The 20736-nt window shown below is 39.1% G+C and overlaps 1 protein-coding gene across 1 annotated transcript in view; it reads left to right on the forward strand.

The window, feature by feature from the left end:
• ppil2 (peptidylprolyl isomerase (cyclophilin)-like 2) overlaps nt 1–20736 on the forward strand; it is a 52877-nt gene that overhangs the window by 24607 nt on the left and 7534 nt on the right. The window contains exons 13-16 of the mRNA XM_053324945.1: nt 1886–1975; nt 6173–6206; nt 11620–11737; nt 12878–12934. Of these exons, the coding sequence (XP_053180920.1) occupies nt 1886–1975; nt 6173–6206; nt 11620–11737; nt 12878–12934 (299 nt within the window). The remainder of the gene's footprint in view (nt 1–1885; nt 1976–6172; nt 6207–11619; nt 11738–12877; nt 12935–20736) is intronic.

The following is a 20736-nucleotide window of genomic DNA, read 5'->3' on the forward strand; positions in this document are numbered from 1 at the left end:
TCCTTCTTCTTCTCCTCCTCCTTCTTTTCCTCCTCCTCCTCCTTCTCCTCCTCCTCCTCCTCCTCCTCCTCCTCCTTCTCCTCCTCCTTCTCCTTCTCCTTCTCCTTCTCCATCTCCATCTCCTTCTTCTTCTTCTTCTCATTATTATGTAATTAATGTCATTTGAAAAACTGATTGATTATCATGTAAAGCTACAGTTAAATGAGTATATTGTATATTAGTAAAATCTGTATATAAAGTGTAAAACTAAAATTAGGTTAATCCACAGAGCACATGAGGGAATCTGTGTCTGTGCCCTTCAAAATGACTGACAGTAGCGCCCCTACCCCCCAACCCCCCCACCCCCCCTGAGAGTGTGTGATACATTAAATGAGGACTCATTGCAAACATGAACTCTATAAATAGAATAAATACTTCCATCTATTAAAACACTCATCAGCAGAATGGGCTGCTTTTGACTCGGCTCCCCTGGGACTCTCAATACATTGGTGTTTTTATAAAAGCCCCTAATTAAAACAGAAACAGAAAACAATCATATGAATTCATTACGAACTAATTGTTTGATAAAGTCATAAAATAAATGATTAGACTGATAGAATAAAGCATCCGGGAGATAAAACAAAAAAGTTTACCTCTGGAGTCTGCAGAGGATTAGGCAGTGTGAAGGCTGCTTACAGCATATATCATACAAATGTGAGGGTTAAATACTATATATAAATATATTTAATTAATCAAATTTGAACTACAGGATGGGCAATGACTGAGTTTATTTTAGTAGATACTTTAGTAAGTGTGGCTCCGTGTTCTCAGTCATCTTGCTTTGTTAAATAAGTAAAGTCAGTCAAAATGTGATATTTTCTGAAGGATTTAAGCCAGAGGTGTCAAACTCATTTTCGTTCAAGGGCCACATACAGCCAAATTTGATCTCATGGGGGCCGGACCAATAAAAAGGAGGGAGGGAGGGAGGGAGGGAGGACGGAAGGAAGGAAGGAAAAGGGATTAGGAAGGTAAGGAAGGAGGGAAGGAAAGACAAAAGGAAGGAAGGAAGGAAGGAAAAGAAGACAAGGAAGGAAGGAAGGGAGGAGGGAAGGAAAGACAGAAGGAAGGAAAGAAGGAAGGAAGGAGGAGGAAAGGAAAGGAAAGGAAAGACAAAAGGAAGGAAGGAAGGAAAAGCGATTAGGAAAAGAAGGAAGGACGGAGGGAAGGAAACAAAGAAGGAAAGAAGTAAGAAAGGGATGAAGGAAAGAAGGACAGATGACAGGAGGGAAGGAAGAAAAAGAAGACAGGAAGGAAAGTGGGCCAGATTGGACGCCTTGGCCGGCCGGTTCTGGCCCATGGGCCGCATGTTTGACATCCCTGATTTAAGCTTCTGAAAGCAGAATGTAATCATAAAATGACACTTCTCATATATTGTTATTAAACCTTTTTTAAACAGTTTCCTTTCATAAAGGTTGATGTGTTGACTCATGTATGGTGACTAACAGACACGTATTGACATTCACTATCCACTTTATGTAAATGTTATTGTGTGAGCGTGGGTATATTACCGGATTTATTTAAAGGTCTCCTCCCCATCACAAGATATTTGATGGATTTTTTTGGCATTCAACACTTTTTTTTTTTTTTGAGAAGGCTCAGCTGGGATTTCTGACAAGTCTGAACAGCTTTTCTCAACATCTTTTAAATGTTTTCACTTTGTGCTGATGTGTTTGTGTTCTCAATGCTTTTTATACTGATTTCATAATTCACACCTCAACTAAGCAAACAGGTGGCTAAATTTATCATCTGTGGGCAGCCGTCTAATGCTGTGAAACTGACTTATCTTATCATAACACAAATATCTTAAATATCTTTTTTATTAATCATCTTCTCGCTCTGTTTCCAGGTTCCCAAAGCTGGAGAGAACTTCATCCGCCTGTGTAAAAAAGGCTACTACGACGGGACAGTCTTCCACAGGTCCATCCGTAATTTCATGGTAAGGACAAGGACTTGAACCCGGCTAAAAATGCTCATCTGTGTTTATTTACGTCACCGTGGCAACCAGTGCAGACACATTTACTACTCTTCACAGGCTAAAAAAAGGCTCATTTATGACCAAAAATGGCTTTCATAGCAGCATTCAGCACAGTCTGGACAGTCTTCATACAAACTTGTTCACCATCACATGATTAACTTAATTGTCTGCAGCTGATCGAGCTCTGATTAATTATATTTGTTGACACCTTTTATTTGTTTATTGCACATTTAGGTTTTTATGGGGTTAATGGTGCATTTCATACACACAGGGGCAGCTCAATGTAATTTACATGTAAACAAAATATCAGTGGATGATTAAACAGTAATAAAGGGAATAAAAAGAAAAGAAAATACAGAAAAGTAGAAAGAGAGAAGGAAAACTAAAAGCTTGACCTAAATAGATCATTAAAAAATTATTTCATTCATAATATTCACAAGTACATTTTAATTAGTGTATAATTGCCGAAAAAAATAACAACCATTGTGTTTTCGATGTCTTAAAATGAGCTCTTTATATCTACATAGAGAGCGGGTCCTCTTCCTCAAAGGCCGCCATGTTGCACCGCCATTTTTCTACAGTAGCCCAGAGCGGCCAAACCAAACACTGACTCTAGAAAAGAGAGCCTTATACATTTTTCCAATCTACTACACACTTGAAAAGGAAGGGTTTTAGGGTTAGGGTTATTCAGCTCACCGCTAGATGCCACTAAATTCTACACACTGCTCCTTTAAGAGGTCACAAATAGGGTTAGGGTTAGTGTACTATAGTCAGAAGCCAACTCCTTTTTAAGTGATCTTCAAAATCAACTCTAAAACTCCCAACTTACTTAGAGATGCTGAAATTGATTTATGTGCCGCTTTGTTGGATCTTGAACGCATCAGTTTTTAACTAAACTCGACAGATGAGCGCGGACTGAAGTTTGAACAGATTGTCTCATTTTAAGCAGGAACAGTACCTTTAAGTGAGATATAGTTAAAAGCACAAATGACAGTTATATTCCACGTTATTTGCAGATAAAAGAGGATCCTATTTTAGAGAGAGAGGGGGGGAGAGAGGAGAGAGAGAGAGAGAGACATCCCGGGTCAAATTGACCCCCCGTCTGTTTTGACCGGTCCTCCTTCTCTCTTTCTTTCCTTCCTCTCTCCTTCCTCCATCCCCCTTTCTTCCTTCCTTCTGTCCTTCCTTATCCCCCCCCCTCATTATTTCCTTCCCTCCTTCCTTCCTTCCCTTCCTCCTTTCATCTGTCCTTCTTTAACATGGGCAGAATAAACTAGATTTAGGTTAGGTTTACCCTCTATCACATCTCTGTGTAATGCAAGTCACAAACTAGCTTTAACTAGCTTTATGTTAAAATATAAACCTTGCCTTGTTGTTGAAATGTGCTATACAAATAAATTTGCTTTGCTTAGGAACTTATTTCAATGTTTTCTGCTCCCAATTTGTGCAAACAGCTTCTTTTTTTCTCTATCTCACTCTCCAACCGAAGCTTCTTAATCCAGACTGAGAATGTGAAATGACAGGTCTCTGATCAGCTGCTTGTCTGTGTATTTCAGAGCCGCCGCTCCCATAATTAAAGTGTCTCAGAGTGGACATCTGGTCTCAAGAGGAGGGGAGGGAGGGGGAGGGAGGGGGAGGGAGGAGGGGGGGGGGCTCTTACCTTGTTTTATTCTGTCCCATGGTTTTCATACATAGCGGCAAGCTGTGAATTGTTTATCCATAATTACTGTTCCACTTATGCCTTCGACTTATCCTCGAACGGAGAGGAGGGTGGGCTCGGAGAGAATAATTTCATAGCAACAAACACTTTAAAAAGCTGTTAGTGGGAACAAAAATGTGCCGTTCCCTTTCCCTTAAAGCAGTTTTTCAGGTCTTTGCGAGTTTACTGAACATCCTGAGATGATACTTTAAGTGATTTTGACAGTTTGGCTTTGAAATGTGAGAAGCTCACCAGGCTGCTGCCCCTCAGGCTCAAACAACGAGAAGAACTGTTCAGCACAGATGTGATGCAGGTGTTCTTCACGTGAGCATGCACAAGTGTTTGAGAGTTAGGGAAATTTAATTACAGTTCTTGCAGTTTCTATAATTCTACTGTTACTCTGCTGGAGAGGCATCAATGGGCCTGCAAAATGGAGAATGTCATTAAAAACACATTTTTGCTGGTGATTGCCGTAAAATAATCATTTATGTTCATTTCTCACCAAAATAAATGCATTTTGTCTTCCTACCTAGAGACAGTAATAAGAAAGTTGAGCCTTAAAGCTGCTATAATCCATATTTTTATAATAATAATCTATCAAATGACGTGTAATGTCAGAGTTTTATGTATATATAGTTGGGTCAGTGACAAATAAGGGTTGGCAAGATCAGCAATTCAAAAATATCTTTAAAAATTGTCTTAAAAGCAGCATCAGGTTTATTAAAATTTATATTTTGCATTTTTGTTGGTTTTATATCATTTAAAAAAATTTTAACCAAAAGTAAGACTGAATGCTCCTGAAAATGTCAAATGGTGTAACCACAAAAGAATGATTAATATTAAACATTTTATCCACCTACAGTGTATTTAAGTGGACTTATACTAATAATGACTGTAAATGTTCCCTGATCTCCATGGTTACCCAGATTAAATGTAATATTTAGAACAATAGTATTCCATTAGCTTTATTTAATATAAAAGTTATAATGTAAGATCATGCCAAACTAGTTGATATGGTGTTTTATTGACTATTTACTGTTTTTAAGCATGTTGAATTATTTGGTACAAAGTTTTTATGGTTACACCACTTAGACATTTTTACCATAATCCTCTAATATATTCTCTCAAAATGGATTAAAAGCAGAAATTTGATGCTGGGTCCACAAAAAAAGGATGTGTGCAAGTTATTCATACGTGTATTTTCACATTTTTACCCCTTTTTAAATTTAAACTAAACCACATAGACGCAAAGTAAAGGACATTGCATGTGTGACTCTGCAGCTTTATAGTGAGTTTCAGCTTTACTGTTTTGCCTCCCTCTCAGTGCTCTCATAGTGTCGTTTCTGGCCTTACCAGGCAGAGAAAAAGCACTAAAAAGCCGCTGTATACTACCTGCTCAGCACTAAACAGCAAACAGACAGTTGGCTGTGGACTAGCTGGTGAACATAGTGGAGCATTTAGCAGCTTAAGAGCCAGATATTTCCCTCGGGAGAGTGAGTAGAGAGTAAAAAACAGAGTTTAAAAGAGAGTGAATATTGGATTTATGATAATGAAAATGTTGCTCTTGAACTATTGGATGTGTAAATAAGGGGGAGTTTTGCAGTATCAGCTTAAAAAGGCAGTGTGTTGTGTTCATGACTTCTTGAGCTCTATAAATCAGTTATTACAATGAACAATAGAGGCCAATATCCTGGAAAGCTTTGAGAATGATTAACAGTGAATAGGAGGAACATGTTCAGCAGCTTGGATGTGCGTCAAAAAGGAAACATTTGAAGGTTATAAATTAAACAAGTTTCTTTTGGCCACATTACAGAAATTAGATCATTTCCTGTTATAATTAATATGGAAAAACTCCTTTTAACCCTTTATTGGGCAAATAATTATATTTGGTAACTTCTGTAAATATCCCAAAATATCCTTCCTTCCTTCCTTCCTTCCTTCCTTCCTTCCTTCCTTCCTTCCTTCCTTCCTTCCTTCCTTCCTTCCTTCCTTCCTTCCTTCCTTTCCTTCCTCCCTGCCTTCTTTCTTCCCTTCCTCTTTTCCTTTCTCCCTCCTTCGTTCCTTATTTCCTCCGTCCTTCCTTCCTTTCCTTCCTTCCATCTGTCCTTCCTCCCTCCCTCCTTCTCTCCTCCCTTCCTTCTTTCCTTCCTCCATCCTTCCTTCCTTCCTTCCTTTCCTTCCTTCCATCTGTTCTTCCTCCCTCCCTCCTTCTCTCCTCCCTTTCTTCTTCCTTCCTTCCTTCTTTCTTTCTTCCCTTCCTCCCTCCCTCCTCTTTCTTTCCTCCGTCCTTCTTTCCTTCCTTCCTTCCTTCCTTCCTTCTTTCCTCCCTCCGTCCTTCCTTCCTTCCTTCCTTCCTTCCTTCCTTCCTTCCTTCCTTCCTCCCTTCCTCCCTTCCTTCCTCCCTTCCTTTCAATGAGTGTCCTATAAAGGGTTAACTTTTTTTTGTCTTCTGTCTCCAGATTCAAGGAGGGGACCCCACTGGCACCGGCACAGGTAAGATGAGGACTCACTGCACTTAAACCACTTTTTTTTTTCTTCTTTTTTTTTTTTTTTGAATTACATAACACCTCACTGTTGAATTATTAATAGTTCCTTTTTGGAGGCTTTGCGTAAATACTGTTTGGAGCTCAGGTTGCAAGTCAGGAGTGTTACTAAAAATACTCTCATGAAAGACAGAGAGGGGAGAGAGGATGATGTAGATGTGTGCTGAGTGCTGCCAACAGAGCGGCGGGGTGTGGCGACCAACCAATCAACATTCGGAGCATATTTTTAAAAAAGCCGGTTTATTAAAGGGCAGCTAAGTATAATTGACTGCGAGGCCACGTGCAGATGTTTTCCCTGCTTTCATGTCGTTTCCACGGTTGCACAGAGCATGCTTTGTGTCTTCGGGGCGTCTCCGAAAACGCTATGCAAGGAAACGTGTCCACCGTGACAGATTTATGAAGGTGCTGAATTCCAGGCCTGTAGGTAAAATTCTCGTCGTCGCCCAGCCGAAAAAACAACATGAACACACGACTCATGAAGGAAGCTTTTTGAACTGACTTGTGAAGACGGATTTATCAGTCAGAGTATTTAACTGATGCATTACACACATTCGGCTTGTAATCTGTGAACCATGATGAGCATTAATCCTGCTCAGGTAGCTGCTGGGAAGGTTAGGGCTAATTCAATTACATTTAATTTAACTCTTACTTACTTATATATCAGGTTTTATGGGAAAAAAGAAATTCACAATCACTATTTTATCATCCAGGAGAAGATTTTATAGAATATGATGAATACAACATGTTTTAATGCTGATTTTTTATTTTTTTTATTTTTAAACTCTCTTTATTAGAAGCAGTTTCACAGACAACAATATAAAAACAGTGCAAAGCCAAGGAGATGAACTTCCATTTTTTTCCATCTTTTCATCCCTCTCACTATCCATCATCCCATCCCACCCACAGGAGAGCAGTTATCGTTGTACAGCGATCAAGGGCATATTAATAATACCCAATACATATAAACAATACATGAGAAAGAAAAAGACAAGAACCCACCCCCCCCAAAAAATAACAACAAATAAATAAATGAAGAAGAATTGCAATTAAATAAATAAAAATGAAGTTAAATAAAATAAATTAATGAATTTAAAAACAATTATAATAAAATAATAATAATAATAATAACAATAATAATAAAAAATAAAAAAAGGGGGGGGGGGCTCAGTCATCAGAATCAGACAGATGTCAGAGTCAATATAATTTGAAGTTTTTAAAATAAACACAGGTCAGATTTGTACATTTTCATCTATAAAAATGAGTATCGGCTGCAAAAAACATACATTTTATTTCCATTTGTGTATGCTGTAGATCACATTAGGAACAGTCTGACTAAAATAAATGTCTATATGATGTTTTTATAGCTTTTAAAGGCAAGAAATTGATCAAATTTGACCCTGAATAGTATGTAAGAGTTAATGTCTGTTCTAAAATGCATACACACAATAAACTACTAAACTTAATTTCCTCCTTTTTTTAATGTGTTTTGCAAGTTTAGTTTTAAAGAAAGACATGAGCACTAGTAGAAATCATGCATTGTGGTTGAAAATCTGGGTTTTGACTTTTGACTGCTCCAAAATATGATGTTGAACCCTGGAGGAACATTTTCGTGACACTTGAATTTTGAGATTTAAATGTCAAGAAAAAATCGCTCTGACTTTGAGTGAGTCCTGGTCTCTTCACCCCCCCCCCCCCCCCCCCCCCCGCCCCCCCCTACATAAATTGGTAAGAGACACATCCTGCTCAGCGCTCACTGTAGCGTGACTCTCTTTCCCTTCAGTTCAGCAGAGCCTCGTTCATCCTTCAGAACACAGATGCTTGGGAGTAAAGAAAGAAAGAAAGAAAGAAAGAAATGTTTTAAACATTGACTTGTAAATGAAATCCCAGATATGGACACACAGAAAACTATGAAATGGAAAAACACATGCTCATGTATTTTTTGAAATGCCCCAAATAATGCTTTCGTTAGCGGAGATGCTGATGCACGGTTGATGTTTTCATATTTGAGCTTTCTTTGCTTTTGGAGCTCGTACCATTGATGTCAAATATAGTACAGTTTGATTTATTGGTTCAAGTCTTCGGTGAGAATTTCTCTCTTCATCCTCTTGGCTGGCTCTTGCTTCATTTATGATCCAGTCATACTGAAGTAAAATGTCAGCGAGTTGATAAATTATGCAAAAATGTCACCAAGGGAAGGTTGACGGCTGCACAAGAAGCCTCTGAAGCTTCGATTTATTGGTTGTACGTGTTTAAAGTCGAGCATTAACCCTCCTGTTGTCCTCGAGTCAAGGAAGGAAGAAGGAAGGAGGAAGGAAGGGAGGAAGACTAAAGGGAGGGAGGAAGGAAGGAAGAAGGAAGGAAAGGAGGGAGGGAGGGAGGGAGGATGGAAGGAAGAAGGAAGGAAAGGAGGGAGGGAGGGAGGAAGGAAGGAAAGGAGGAGGGAGGGAAAGAAGGAAGGAAGTGAGGAAGAAGTAAGGGAGGGAAGGAAGGAGGGAGGAAGGAAGAAGGAAGGAAAGGAGGGAGGGAGGAAGGAAAGGAGGGAAGGAAGAAGGAAGGAAAGGAGGGAGGAATGAAGGAGGGAAGGAAGGGAGGAATGAAGGGAGGAACAGTCAAAACAGACAGGGTCAATTTAACCCGGGAGGACGACACAAAGGTTAACATACACATACAGTACATAACTATACATCCACACACACACACACACACACACACACACACACACACACACACACACACACACACACACACACACACACACACACACATTGTTTCATGCACACACACACACCAGCTGGCACGACGCAGGACAGTGAAACACACCTCAGGGCAACAGATCCTCTCCCCCAGTTGGGAGCCAATAAGCTCCTGCGGTGCATATTCCTGTATACTCATCGTGATGATTCTTAATGATGAAGTCGCTCTGAATAATGATTCACAGCTTGAAGGCTCTCAACATGGCTCCATGTTCAAGGGCAAATAGGTCTTTGGCTTCTTAAGAGAAATAATACCCGGGTGTTTCTATCATGGTGCAGTTATCTTTAACACGTTGTACTGACTGTAGTTGTAGTTTTAACCCTCCTGTTTTCCTCTGGTCAAGAAAGGACAGGAGGAAGGAAAGGAGGAAGGAGTAAGGAGGAAAAGAGGGAGGGAGGAAGGAAGCAAGGAAAGAAGGAAGGGAGGAAGGAGTAAGGAGGAAAAGAGGGAGGGAGGAAGGAAAGAAGGAAGGAAGGAAGGAATGGAGTAAGGAGGGATGGAGGGAGGAAAGGAGGAAGGAAGGAAGGAAAGGAGTAAGGAGGGATGGAGGGAGGAAAGGAGGAAGGAAGGAAGGAAAGGAGTAAGGAGGGAGGGAGGGAGGAAAGGAGGAAGGAAGGAAGGAAAGAAAGGAGGAAGGAGGGAGGGAAGAAAGGAGGAAGGAAGGAAGGAAGGAAGGAGAGGAGGAAGGGAGGGAGGGAGGAAGGAAGGAAGGTGAGGTGGAAAAGAGGAAGGAAGGAAGGAAAGAAAGGAGTGAGGGAGGAAGGAAGGAAGGAAGGACGAAAAGAGGAAGGAAGGAAGGAAGGCAAGAAAGGAGTAAGGGGGGGAGTAAGGAGGGAGGGAGGGAGGGAAGGAAGGACAAAAGAGGAAGGAATTTAGGAGAGAAGGGAGGGAGGGAGGAAGGAAAGAAAGGAAGGGGGGAGCAAAGAAAGAGGGGAAGAAGGAAGGAAAGAAGGAACAGTCAAAAGAGACAGGGTCAATTTGACCTGGGAGGACACCTGGGGCATTTCAAGCTGTTTCTGTGATGGGGCAGTTATCTCAACACATTTAACTGACTGTAGTTTATTTTAATGATGTTTCAGAATCAACGTGTACATGAACTCATCCTTAAAGTAAACTCATTCTGTGAGTATAGATAAGAAGCCAGATGGTGCAGTTAAATGAGAGATTAACACAGCAAACGATGAGTGAACTGCTGCCTTTAAAATGTTGACACATAATGACTCTCTATAAAAAGAAACATATTATATCATGCCGCTGGTGCTCTTCTGTTATTTTATATTATTATGATGTTTAGATATTTATGGGAAATATGGGAAATGTTCCAAAAACTGTGGTTAAAGGAAGTAAGTTTTACCCATGTCTCTCTCTCTCTTTCTTTCTTTTTCTTTCTGTCTCTCTCTCTTTCTTCCTCTCTCTCTCTCTCTCTCTCTCTCTCTCTCTCTCTCTCTCTCTCTCTCTCTCTCTCTCTCTCTTTCTCTCCCTCTTTCTCTCCCTCTTTCTCTCCCTCTTTCTCTCTCTCTCTCTCTCTCTCTCTCTCTCTCTCTCTCTCTCTGCCACTCACTGTATAACAACAAAGGTAAAAAAAAAAAAAAGCCCCAAAAGCCCCAAAAACCTTCTCTGAACTCTTGCTGAACTGCTTTCATTGCAATGGTTTTTCTGTGTATCCCATTTTCCACTCTCATATTTTGGATCGGATTCCAACTCAAAGGTGTATGAATGCATTTGGAAAAGTGGACATTAAGAGTAAAAAGGATGAGAAAAGTTTTAATAGTTTGTTGAGTGCGAAAAGGACCAGCATAAGATAAATGATAGATTACCGATCTATATGTGTTCCGGTCCTCTGAAATGAGGCCAACGCGGAAGTAACTTAGAACTGCATTCTATCAAAAGGCCACCAGGGGGCGACCGTCTCTATACAAGTCAATGGAGAATTCACCAACTTCTCACTTGATTTCTAACCTCAGTAAACGTTTTCAAAATGTGTTTATGGTCTCAATCGCTAGTTTAAAGCCTTCTTCAATGCAGTATGATGTTCATTTGGGACATTTTGGCCTCCTTGATTTTATATTTGACGATAAAGCAGGGTATGCATTAGGGCGTGGCTACGTCCTGATTGACAGGTTGATTGACCAATGTCCTCGAGATCCAGCCCTCGCAACCATAGCAACCTCCCCACTCCGCCCATGGCCCCGCCTCATGCCCATATAAGTAGAATCTGTGTTTTTATTTTTCCCAGCATGCACCTGAAATTTTTAGGATGGCGCTGCCTAGATTCGAAACTATTGGCTTCCAAGCAGCAGTCCACAAACCAATGGGTGACGTCACGGATGTTACGTTCATTTCTTTTATACAGTCTATGGATGTGACTCTATTGGAGCAACTGAAATTGAAGAGCTTCACCTACTGAAACAAATATTTCTTCAACAGGAAAATCTTAAATTCAACATTAGCATCAATATTCAAGAGCTGAGTGTAGAAAGTTATCATAAAAGAGCACTTAGTCATCTGTCAACAGTGTTACCTTTTATTTTCTCCTGACATGTTTCTACTTCCCTTCCTTCTCTCCTCTCTCTCTCTCTCTCTCTCTCTCCGTCTTTCTCCATTCTCAGGAGGGGAATCCTTCTGGGGGAAACCTTTCAGGGACGAGTTTCGGCCCAACTTGTCCCACACAGGCAGAGGAGTCCTCAGCATGGCTAACTCCGGCCCGAACACCAACAAGTCCCAGTTGTAAGAAATGTTTTTTTTTTTTTCAGAAGAGTCTTTTTAAACTTTGAACAACCGCAGTGTGCTAGAAAAATCAGTCTACAGAGAGATACTTGTGTTCTTCCTTCCTCGAATTTCCCTCCCTTTGATTATTTGAGCTGAGGTCCCACAGGTGACCGAGATGAGGAGTGTTTTAATGCTGTGAGAATGAAAATGGATAAACATATTATGCATTATGGATTTTATGTATTCGTCTAATATTAGCTTTACTATTTTAAAATTATTACTATTTTTATTTTCAATCCTATATTCCGTTCATTTCCTTTCATAACATTGCTTTTTGCTCCTTTATAGGCCCTTTTAATGTGAAGTATTTTATTTTAAGGCACTTTGAGCTGCATTTCTTGAATGAAAGGTGCTATACAAATTAAGTTCAGTTGCTTTTTAGCCAATTATTTGTTTGATGTATTTTGGGAGATAAATAAAATTAGATATATGATAAAATATTTTAAAATGTTTTGTAAAGCAGATTCTGTAGTTTTTTTATATTTTTATACATCAGTTACCATAGAAACCAGTGTATAAGACCGTGGAAGAACTGATCCAATTGTACTTTTCAGTTGGGTTTCACAATAAGGAGATACTTGTGTAACCAAGCCTTATAGATACCCATACTTACATACCCAGCCTCCTTTTTAGATTTGTGTTGCTTTTCACATATTCAATTATACAGAACCTTCATTTAATTATTTATTTATTTATTTATTTATTGACATGGTTTTATTTTGAAGGAGTAGAATAGAAGTGAGTGTATGTGGTTGCACAGTCATTGACGTGTGATCAGAAAAGTGATGAAAGTGTTTTTATTTTAAATGTTTGTGTTTATAAATGAATAACTACTTGTGAATTCAAATAAACCAGTCTTTAATAGAAAAGGGTTTTCCCAGCATGAGACCCCCCCAAAAAATAGACAAAATAAAATAGATTTATATAATGGTGCAACTTATACACCAGTTTTTCCAGTAAATAATCAGACCCGGCCTCCTTTTTAGATTTGTGTTGCTTTTCACATATTCATTTATACAGAACCCTTATTTATTTATTTATTTATTATTTGTTTGAATATTTGAATATTTATACTAATGTAATATTGTTTGCTTTCAGCTTCATCACATTCAGGTCGTGCACCTACCTCGACAGGAAGCACACAGTGTTTGGAAGGTAAACTTTCTATTTTTTTTTTTTTTTAAAGATATTTTTACACTAAATTGTACGATTATTCATTTATTCATATTTAAATTGCATCCACGTTGGTGTTAGTGTCAGTGTTTTATGTATTTTAGCATCCCAGGCTGTTTGGTTTTGAAAGGTAAAAGCCCCGACAGATGCTTGCTTAATGCTCACTGCCATTTACACAAAAAAAGTTTGGTGAGCCACATCTTCTTTTCTGCTCTTTTCTTTCTTCTTCTTCTCCTTTTTCTTCCCTTTAGTATATATTTAGTTCCTCTGGAGCTTTAGACAGAGCAACCAGTATTGTGATTTTGAGCTAGAGCAGTAAAAAATTTAGCAGACGCCGAATCTAAACTGATAGCTCTTCCTCTGCTGAGCCGAGCATGATCTCAAATGGTCGTCTTTTTCTTTTTTTCTTTTTTTTTGGAGAAAGCTCTGTGCCTTGTCTAAAAATATATTCAGACTGCTTTCAAGTGACTGGCTCCTCACATGGTCAGCACACTTTAAAAAGTTTATGCTTTAACCCCCCACGTCCAGGTTTTTCCCTCTCCAGACTGACTGAGGTCTTTGAACATTTAATGGGGCTGACTGTGTCTGTCCACTTAACCTGATCTATACATAATGTGAAGTCTCTTAGAGGGAAATGTTCCTATTCAGAGTAAATGTCAGACTGAGAGAGCACAGCCAGGTGGTTTGACTCATACGGGATGAAAAAGTCTGAAAAGAAGAAGACTGGAGATTTTTTTAACAGGTGCATTATATAGTCTGACAGTTTGTTTCTTTTTAGAGCTGCCAGCCAGGTTTCTCTCTCAGTCCGTCTTTTAGTCAGTTTGCTGGTATTTATAAGAAAAATTAATTAATTAAATAATTTAAAAAAATAAAAAATAAAAATTCATAAATTTCTTTCTGAGAATTCTTGTATGAGAATTGATTTTTTTTAAATCGCCAGAAAAAAATTGCGAATAATATAAAAATCGGGTTTTTTTGGCCCAGCCCTAGTTGTTGTGTCCTAATAATAATAGTCCCAAACCCAAATATACTCAGTGTACCATGACATTGAACAGAAATACTGAGGTCCAAAATCTAAATGTACCATGGATCCGCCCACATGTCAGTCTGAGTCTGCAGTAGCATAAATGATCTGTCGAGTAGTAAAGCATCATAAGCAATAGGGCTGGGCCAAAAAGTCGATTTTTATATTAATCGCAATTTTTTTCTGGCGATTTTTAAAAGTCGATTCTCATACAAGAATCGATTTTTATTTATTTATTACATTTTTTAAATTTTTTTAAATTTTGTAAATATATACTTGTACTTGGTAAAATCGAATCGCAATAGTTGTTTAATCAGAATCGAAATTTAAATCGAATCGGCTCCCAAAAAGTATTAGAGAATCGTATCGGCACAAAAGCATATCGGCCCAGCCCTACTAAGCAAGTTAAATGAAGAGGAGGCTGACACAAAACATCTAAGATGGTCAAAATTTACCTTTGGAAAAATCCCGAGGTCTGCATGGCTGTGACATTAAACGGAGAAAAACTGCACATTTCTCACATTTTAGAAGATAAAACCCAAAAGATGTGTTGCATTTCTTTCTTAATCAGTGAATTAGTTTATCAGAAGTGCTAATTTTCTGCTTTAGTGTGTTTTCTACCTTTAAAAAAAAAACATTTTTGCATCTATTTAGCTTGTTTACAGAACCAGTTTTAGTATAAAGCTGTATTTATGTCTCTGTATAATAAGCATAACATATTCTTTAGCCCCTCACACACATTGAAATTACATTTCTGGGTTCAAATATTAGTCCTTTGTGTGTAAATTAGTCCTTATGTGTGAACACCACACCGCCTGGAGGATATTTGAGCTTATTATTTTGTAGTTAAATTACCTTTTGGTGGAGCTGAGGTGTTAATCATGTCTTAAAAGAGGAGAAATGATGCTATTTGTCTACCAGCTGACTTTTACCTGGAGTTTTTAGTTTCTAGATATTTGAACATACTGTATATAAGCCATGAAGCTGCTTATTGGATTTTAGTATTGGATTGTGCTTTGATATGTTGGGCTTTGAATTCACTCAGTTAGTTACTCAGCAGGTCGGTTGTTCCTACATCACGTTTCCACAGTTCTTGTTCTTGTTGTTGTTGTTGTTGTTGTTGTTGTTGTTGTTGTTCTTCTTCTTCTTCTTCTTCTTCTTCTTCTTCTTCTTCTTCTTCTTCTGCTTCTGCTTCTGCTTCTGCTTCTGCTTCTGCTTCTTCTTCTTCTTCTTCTTCTTTTTCTTCTTCTTCTTCTTCTGCTTCTTCTTCTTCTTCTTCTTCTTTTTCTGCTTCTTCTTCTTCTTCTTCTTTTTCTGCTTCTTCTTCTTCTGTGGTTTTCAGCCGCTTCTATCTCTTCATGTTCATACTGTATATAAGCCATGAAGCTGCTTATTGGATTTTAATATTGGATTGTGCTTTGAAATGTTGAGCTTTGAATTCATTTAGTTAGCCCAAAATAAAAAACACACCTCTGTCTGGGTGATTTATCCAGGAAGAATTTCTAAATAACTTTTTCTGTATTATATCACGATATACAGAACTATGCAAAAGGTTCAGGCATTAACCTTCCTGTTGTCCTCCCGGGTCAAATTGACCCATCTGTTTTGACTGTTCCTTCCTTCCTTCCTTCCTTCCTTCCTTCCTGCCTTCCTTCCTTCCTTCTGTGCTTCCTCTCTCCTTCTCTCTTTCTTTCCTTCTTCTCTCTTTCTTCCCTTCCTCCATGTCCATTTCTTCCTTCTTCTGTCCTCCCCCCCTACCTTCCTCTCTTTCTTCTTCTCTCCTTCTTTCCTCCCTCCCTCCTACCTTCTTTCCTTCCTTACTTCTTTCCTCTGTCCTTCCTTCCTTCCTTCCTTCTTTCCTCTGTCCTTCTTTCCTTCCTTCCTCCATCCCTCCTACCGTCTTTCCTTCCTCCCTCCTACCTTCCTTCCTTCCTTACTTACTTCTTTCCTCCATCCTTCCTTCCTCCCTTCCTTATTTCCTTTCCTCCCTTCCTTCCTTCCGTCCTCCATCCCCCTTTCTTTCCTTTCTCTCTCCTTCCATCCTTCCTCCCTCCCTGCCTTCTTTCCTTTACTTCCTTCCTCCCTTCCTTCCTTGACTTGAACACAACAGGAGGGTTAAAAAATAAAGTGAGTTGTAATTTATCAAGTCAATATTTTTGTTTTCGGTTGTTTCTACATCTTTTGAGGACGTTTCCACAGTTCTTCTTCTTCTTCTGTGGTTTTCAGCAGCTTTTTATCTCTTCATGTTAATCCCAGACTGACTCTGTGATGATGAGATCAGGGCTTTGCGGAGGCCAAACCATCTGTTGCAGGACTCCTTGTTCTTCTCACTGACATAGACGGTTATTTATCACTCTGCTCGTATGTTTGGGGTCATTGTCATGCAGCAGAATAAATTTGGGACCAATCAAACGCCTCCCTGAGGGGTATTACGTGAGGGATAAGAATCTGAAGTATCTCGAACTTTTGCACAGCACAGTTTAATAATATCATCATATTCACTTGTAAATACTGTGTTAAAGGATATTTATCATTATCTTCCCCTTTTGTTTCAGTTTAACACCAGAAATACAGACGTCATGGTAATTAAGTGCTTTACACAGTAGGGCTAAAAAATGACGATACAAGTACCAATCCAAGTACCCTTAAAGTGATACTAATACCAATAGAGTACTTCATAAGATACCCATTAAGGCTGATTTATGCTTCTAAGTAACCCTGATGCCGTCATGCACCTTTCGAAGTTCTGCGTCTCTCCATCGCGTCATGTTTTGTCGCGGTGTAATTAACCTGAATGGTTATCGGTGTCTCTAGTCCCTTCCCAGGTATGACACAGACAATTTCACACTTTATTTTCTGTGTAATGGCCACTTCTTATTTTTTCCTATAACAAGTATTTTAAAAAAACTTGCTCCATAGCAGACTGAGCTTCTTATTTCAAATGAAAATGTGCTTGAAACAAGTGAAAGATGTTTAAAAACAAGTTATTTTTTGGGCTATGAGTCTTATTTTAAGTGTAATGAGATTAATTTTGACTAGAAGATTTTAAATGTCTGCAGTGTTTTGTTGAAATGCACATGATTGTCACACAACATTGTTCTATTTATTAATTATTACTTTTTTGCTACCAAGCAAACCAATCACAGCCCTTGGGTTTAGGATTTTTTGGAGGTGCACAGGGGTCGTAGGGGTCCGTGTCGATACAGAGGGCTACACATAGCTACGCAGTCGACGTCACGCACCAGTATAAATCAAGCTTTACACATTTAGGTCTCTGTCTTTTATCTGGTGTAACAGGCGTGTAGTGTAGACGCACTGTAGAGCGTTTAGGTGGCATCTCAGCTGCTGAACTGCTAAGCACGCTAACTCAAATTCACCACGACTTCACCACCACAGACGGGTCGTAGCTGCTGTGGCAGTGGGCCAATCACATGTCGCATTAAAACGAAGAACTCTTATGTTGATTAGCTGTGAGCAAGTCCGTACAAATAGTCATATTTTCTAGCTCTGGGTGTAAAAGGAACTACTGTGTAATATCAGTTATTATTATTTACTATACTTTTTACTACTATTGTTTTTATTGCTTTTTTTTACTTATTTATTGTTGTTTATTCTTATTATTGACACTTTTTTACTGTTCGCTTTGCTGCAATATTGTAAATTTAAGGATGGATTGCAGGTATCGTTTGACGGGAGGTGCTTCATACAACTGTGTATCGATTTATTTCACTTGATATCTTAAAAGTATCAGGTAGCGATACCCAGCCCTAGTACACAGTAATGTTGCCACTTTGGATGCAACTACAATTGCGACACAAGATATCATTACTTTTTCTCCAGTTTCAAATTGCTTTTACATCTACGTCTAAAAATGCTCAACTACTCAGGCATCTTCCAGAAAGAAGCGTGAGATAACTATCTTTGAGGGGAAAGTTGTAGTTTTTTTTTAGCGATCCTTGGCATTAAAACCCTCATAGCTCCGTCCTTGAGTCTTGATACCGTAAGGCCAGTGAGTCATCGAGTGTGGGAGCTCTGCTGTTCATCTGAACATGTGGAAGCAGAGCTCACGTGGCCCCGAGAAGCCCCCCCCCCCCCCCCGCCATCTATTGGGTACACTATTTGTGTGTATTTATCACTGTGTGTGTGTGTGTGTGTGTGTGTGTGTGTGTGTGTGTGTGTGTGTGTGTGTGTGTGTGTGTGTGTGTGTGTGTGTGTGTGTGTGTGTGTGTGTGTGTGTGTGTGTGTGTGTGTGTGTGTGTGTGTGTGTCTTTTGTCACTCTCCACACGGCCCCCACAGGAGCAGCTGGATAAAGAGTTTGCAGTTTAAAGAGGAAAGTGAGAGCAACTTCTTTTTTAAAGTGCTCTGCAGCAGGGGAGTCGCAAGCAGATCGCCTCTCGGCCCTCAGCGTTTGACAGACTATATATCTTCAGCGGTTGTTTTCTCCGCTGTGTTTACACCATGAGGCCAATGTGCTTATAACAAAGACAATTTCTTTTTTTTTTTTTTTTTTTAGTGGCGACCAATGTTCAAAAGTTGCCTGAGGAATATAATGAGATCTGCACAAATCCCACAGCCAGCAAGATGATACACTATATTGAATGAAAAAAAGAAAAAAGCATTACATGTAGGCGTATTATTACACAGCTTTGTTAAATGCTTTGGTTTTGATCATTTGATGAAATCTTTTTTTCATTTCTAACAATAATAACTGCTTGAAATGTGAGCGTTTTGTTGATTTCTACGCTGACAATATGACAGAAAACTGAAATCTGCTATCATGATAATAATACATTTTATTTAAAGGCACCTTTCTTGGCACTCAAGGACACCGTACAGAGTTAGTGAAATTAAAACCACATTAAAAAGAAACAACAATAAAAAAATGAAGACAATATAAAAGTGACAGCTAAACTATTATGTAAGCAGTTAGACTCCATGTTATAATTATAGCTTTAAACTAATAACTAGTGTAAACCTATTGTCTTTTTTCTTGTATATGCATCATACATTTATAATTATAGAGCAGGCCTCCTCTGTTTTGTATGATAGTCATAATGTCGAGGCTAATTTTGAAATGATCTGCCCACTGTAGGGTCACGTAGGCCTGGATGATGAAATGATTTATATATATATATGATATTTAGACTCTTTATTAATAGCAATAAGAAAATGATGTTATAGATGATTCAATAGTTTCACTTAACCCTCCCGTTGTCCTCGAGTCAAGGCAGGAAGGGAGGAAGGAGGAAGGGAGGGAGCGAGGAAGGAAGGATGGAAGGGAGGGAGGAAAGAAGGAAGGAGGGGAGGAAGGTGGGAGGAAGGATGGAAGGGAAGAAAGAAGGAGGGAGGGAGCGAGAAAGGAAGGATGGAAGGAGGAAGGTGGAAGGAAGGAAGGAAGGATGGAAGGGAGGAAATAAGGAAGGAGGGGAGGAAGGTGGGAAGGATGGAAGGGAGGAAAGAAGGAAGGAGGGGAGGAAGGACGGAGGAAAGAAGGGGGGATGAAAGGCGGAAAGAAGGAAGGAGGGAGGGAAGGAGAAAGGAAAAGAAGAAGGAAGGCAAGGCAGTTTTATTTTATTTATATAGCGAAGGAAGGAAGGGAGAAAGGGGGATGGAGGAAGGAGAGAAGGAATGGAGGAAAGAGAGAGGAAGGAAAGAAAGAGAGATGGAGGGAGGGAGGAAGGACACACGGAAGGAAGGGAGGAAAGAAGGAACAGGTGGGGTCACTTTGACCCGAGAGGACGACACGAAGGTTAAACTTATTAAATTCAATCCACCATGAAAACACTTCACATATACGCAGAGTTCGGCTATATCATGAGTGTTCCCCCTCCCTCCCTCCCTCCCTCCCTCCCTCCCTCCCTCCCTCTTTCATTAACCGGCTATCTTCTCCCTCGATAATGGAGCGTGCTACGAGTGACACGCAAACAGTGACTCTTTTAACAAGCGTGTGGTTCAGTTACACCATTGACATGTGACACAACAATAGAAACAGCGTGCGGAGAGAAAACGAGTGCAGACAAAGAGGAAATTGATGGTTAACAAAAGGACAGTTCAGCTCATCAGTGGGGCAACTTTTCAGTCACAAATAAGGGTACATGTAATGAAATGACATTTACACCATTTTTTACCAAAAGTAAGACTGAATGCTCCTGAAAATGTCAAATGGTGTAACCAAAAAAGAATGATAGATATTAAATATTTTATCCACCTACAGTTTATTTAAGTGGACTTACACATGACATGATTCAACAGATTAAATGTAATATTTTTATCAAAAGTAAGACTGAATCCTCCTGAAAATGTCAAATGGTGTAACCACAAACAATTGTATTCCATTAGCTTTATTTAATATAAAAAATTATAATGTAAGATCATGCCAAACTAGTTGATATGGTGTTTTATTGACTATTTACTGTTTTTAAGCAAGTTGAATTATTTGGTACAGAGTTTTTATGGTTACACCACTTAGACATTTTTGCCATAATCCTCTAATATATTCTCTCAAAATGGATTAAAAGCAGAAATTTGATGCTGGGTTCACAAAAAAAGGATGTGTGCAAGTTATTCATACGTTTATTTTCACATTTTAACCCTTTAAATTTGACTACATGGACTAATGGATAAATATAAAATGGTTATGTTTAAAATCAGGTGGTTCAATTAAACTTTATTCTCCTGGTCTTTATTAAAATGATCCGTAATTATGGATATCGACTGAAATGAAACATCATGTATTTTTTTTGTGGGTTTTTTAAAATG

The sequence above is a fragment of the Scomber japonicus genome, chromosome 9 (genome assembly GCF_027409825.1).
Source record: "Scomber japonicus isolate fScoJap1 chromosome 9, fScoJap1.pri, whole genome shotgun sequence".
Taxonomy (NCBI): domain Eukaryota; kingdom Metazoa; phylum Chordata; class Actinopteri; order Scombriformes; family Scombridae; genus Scomber; species Scomber japonicus.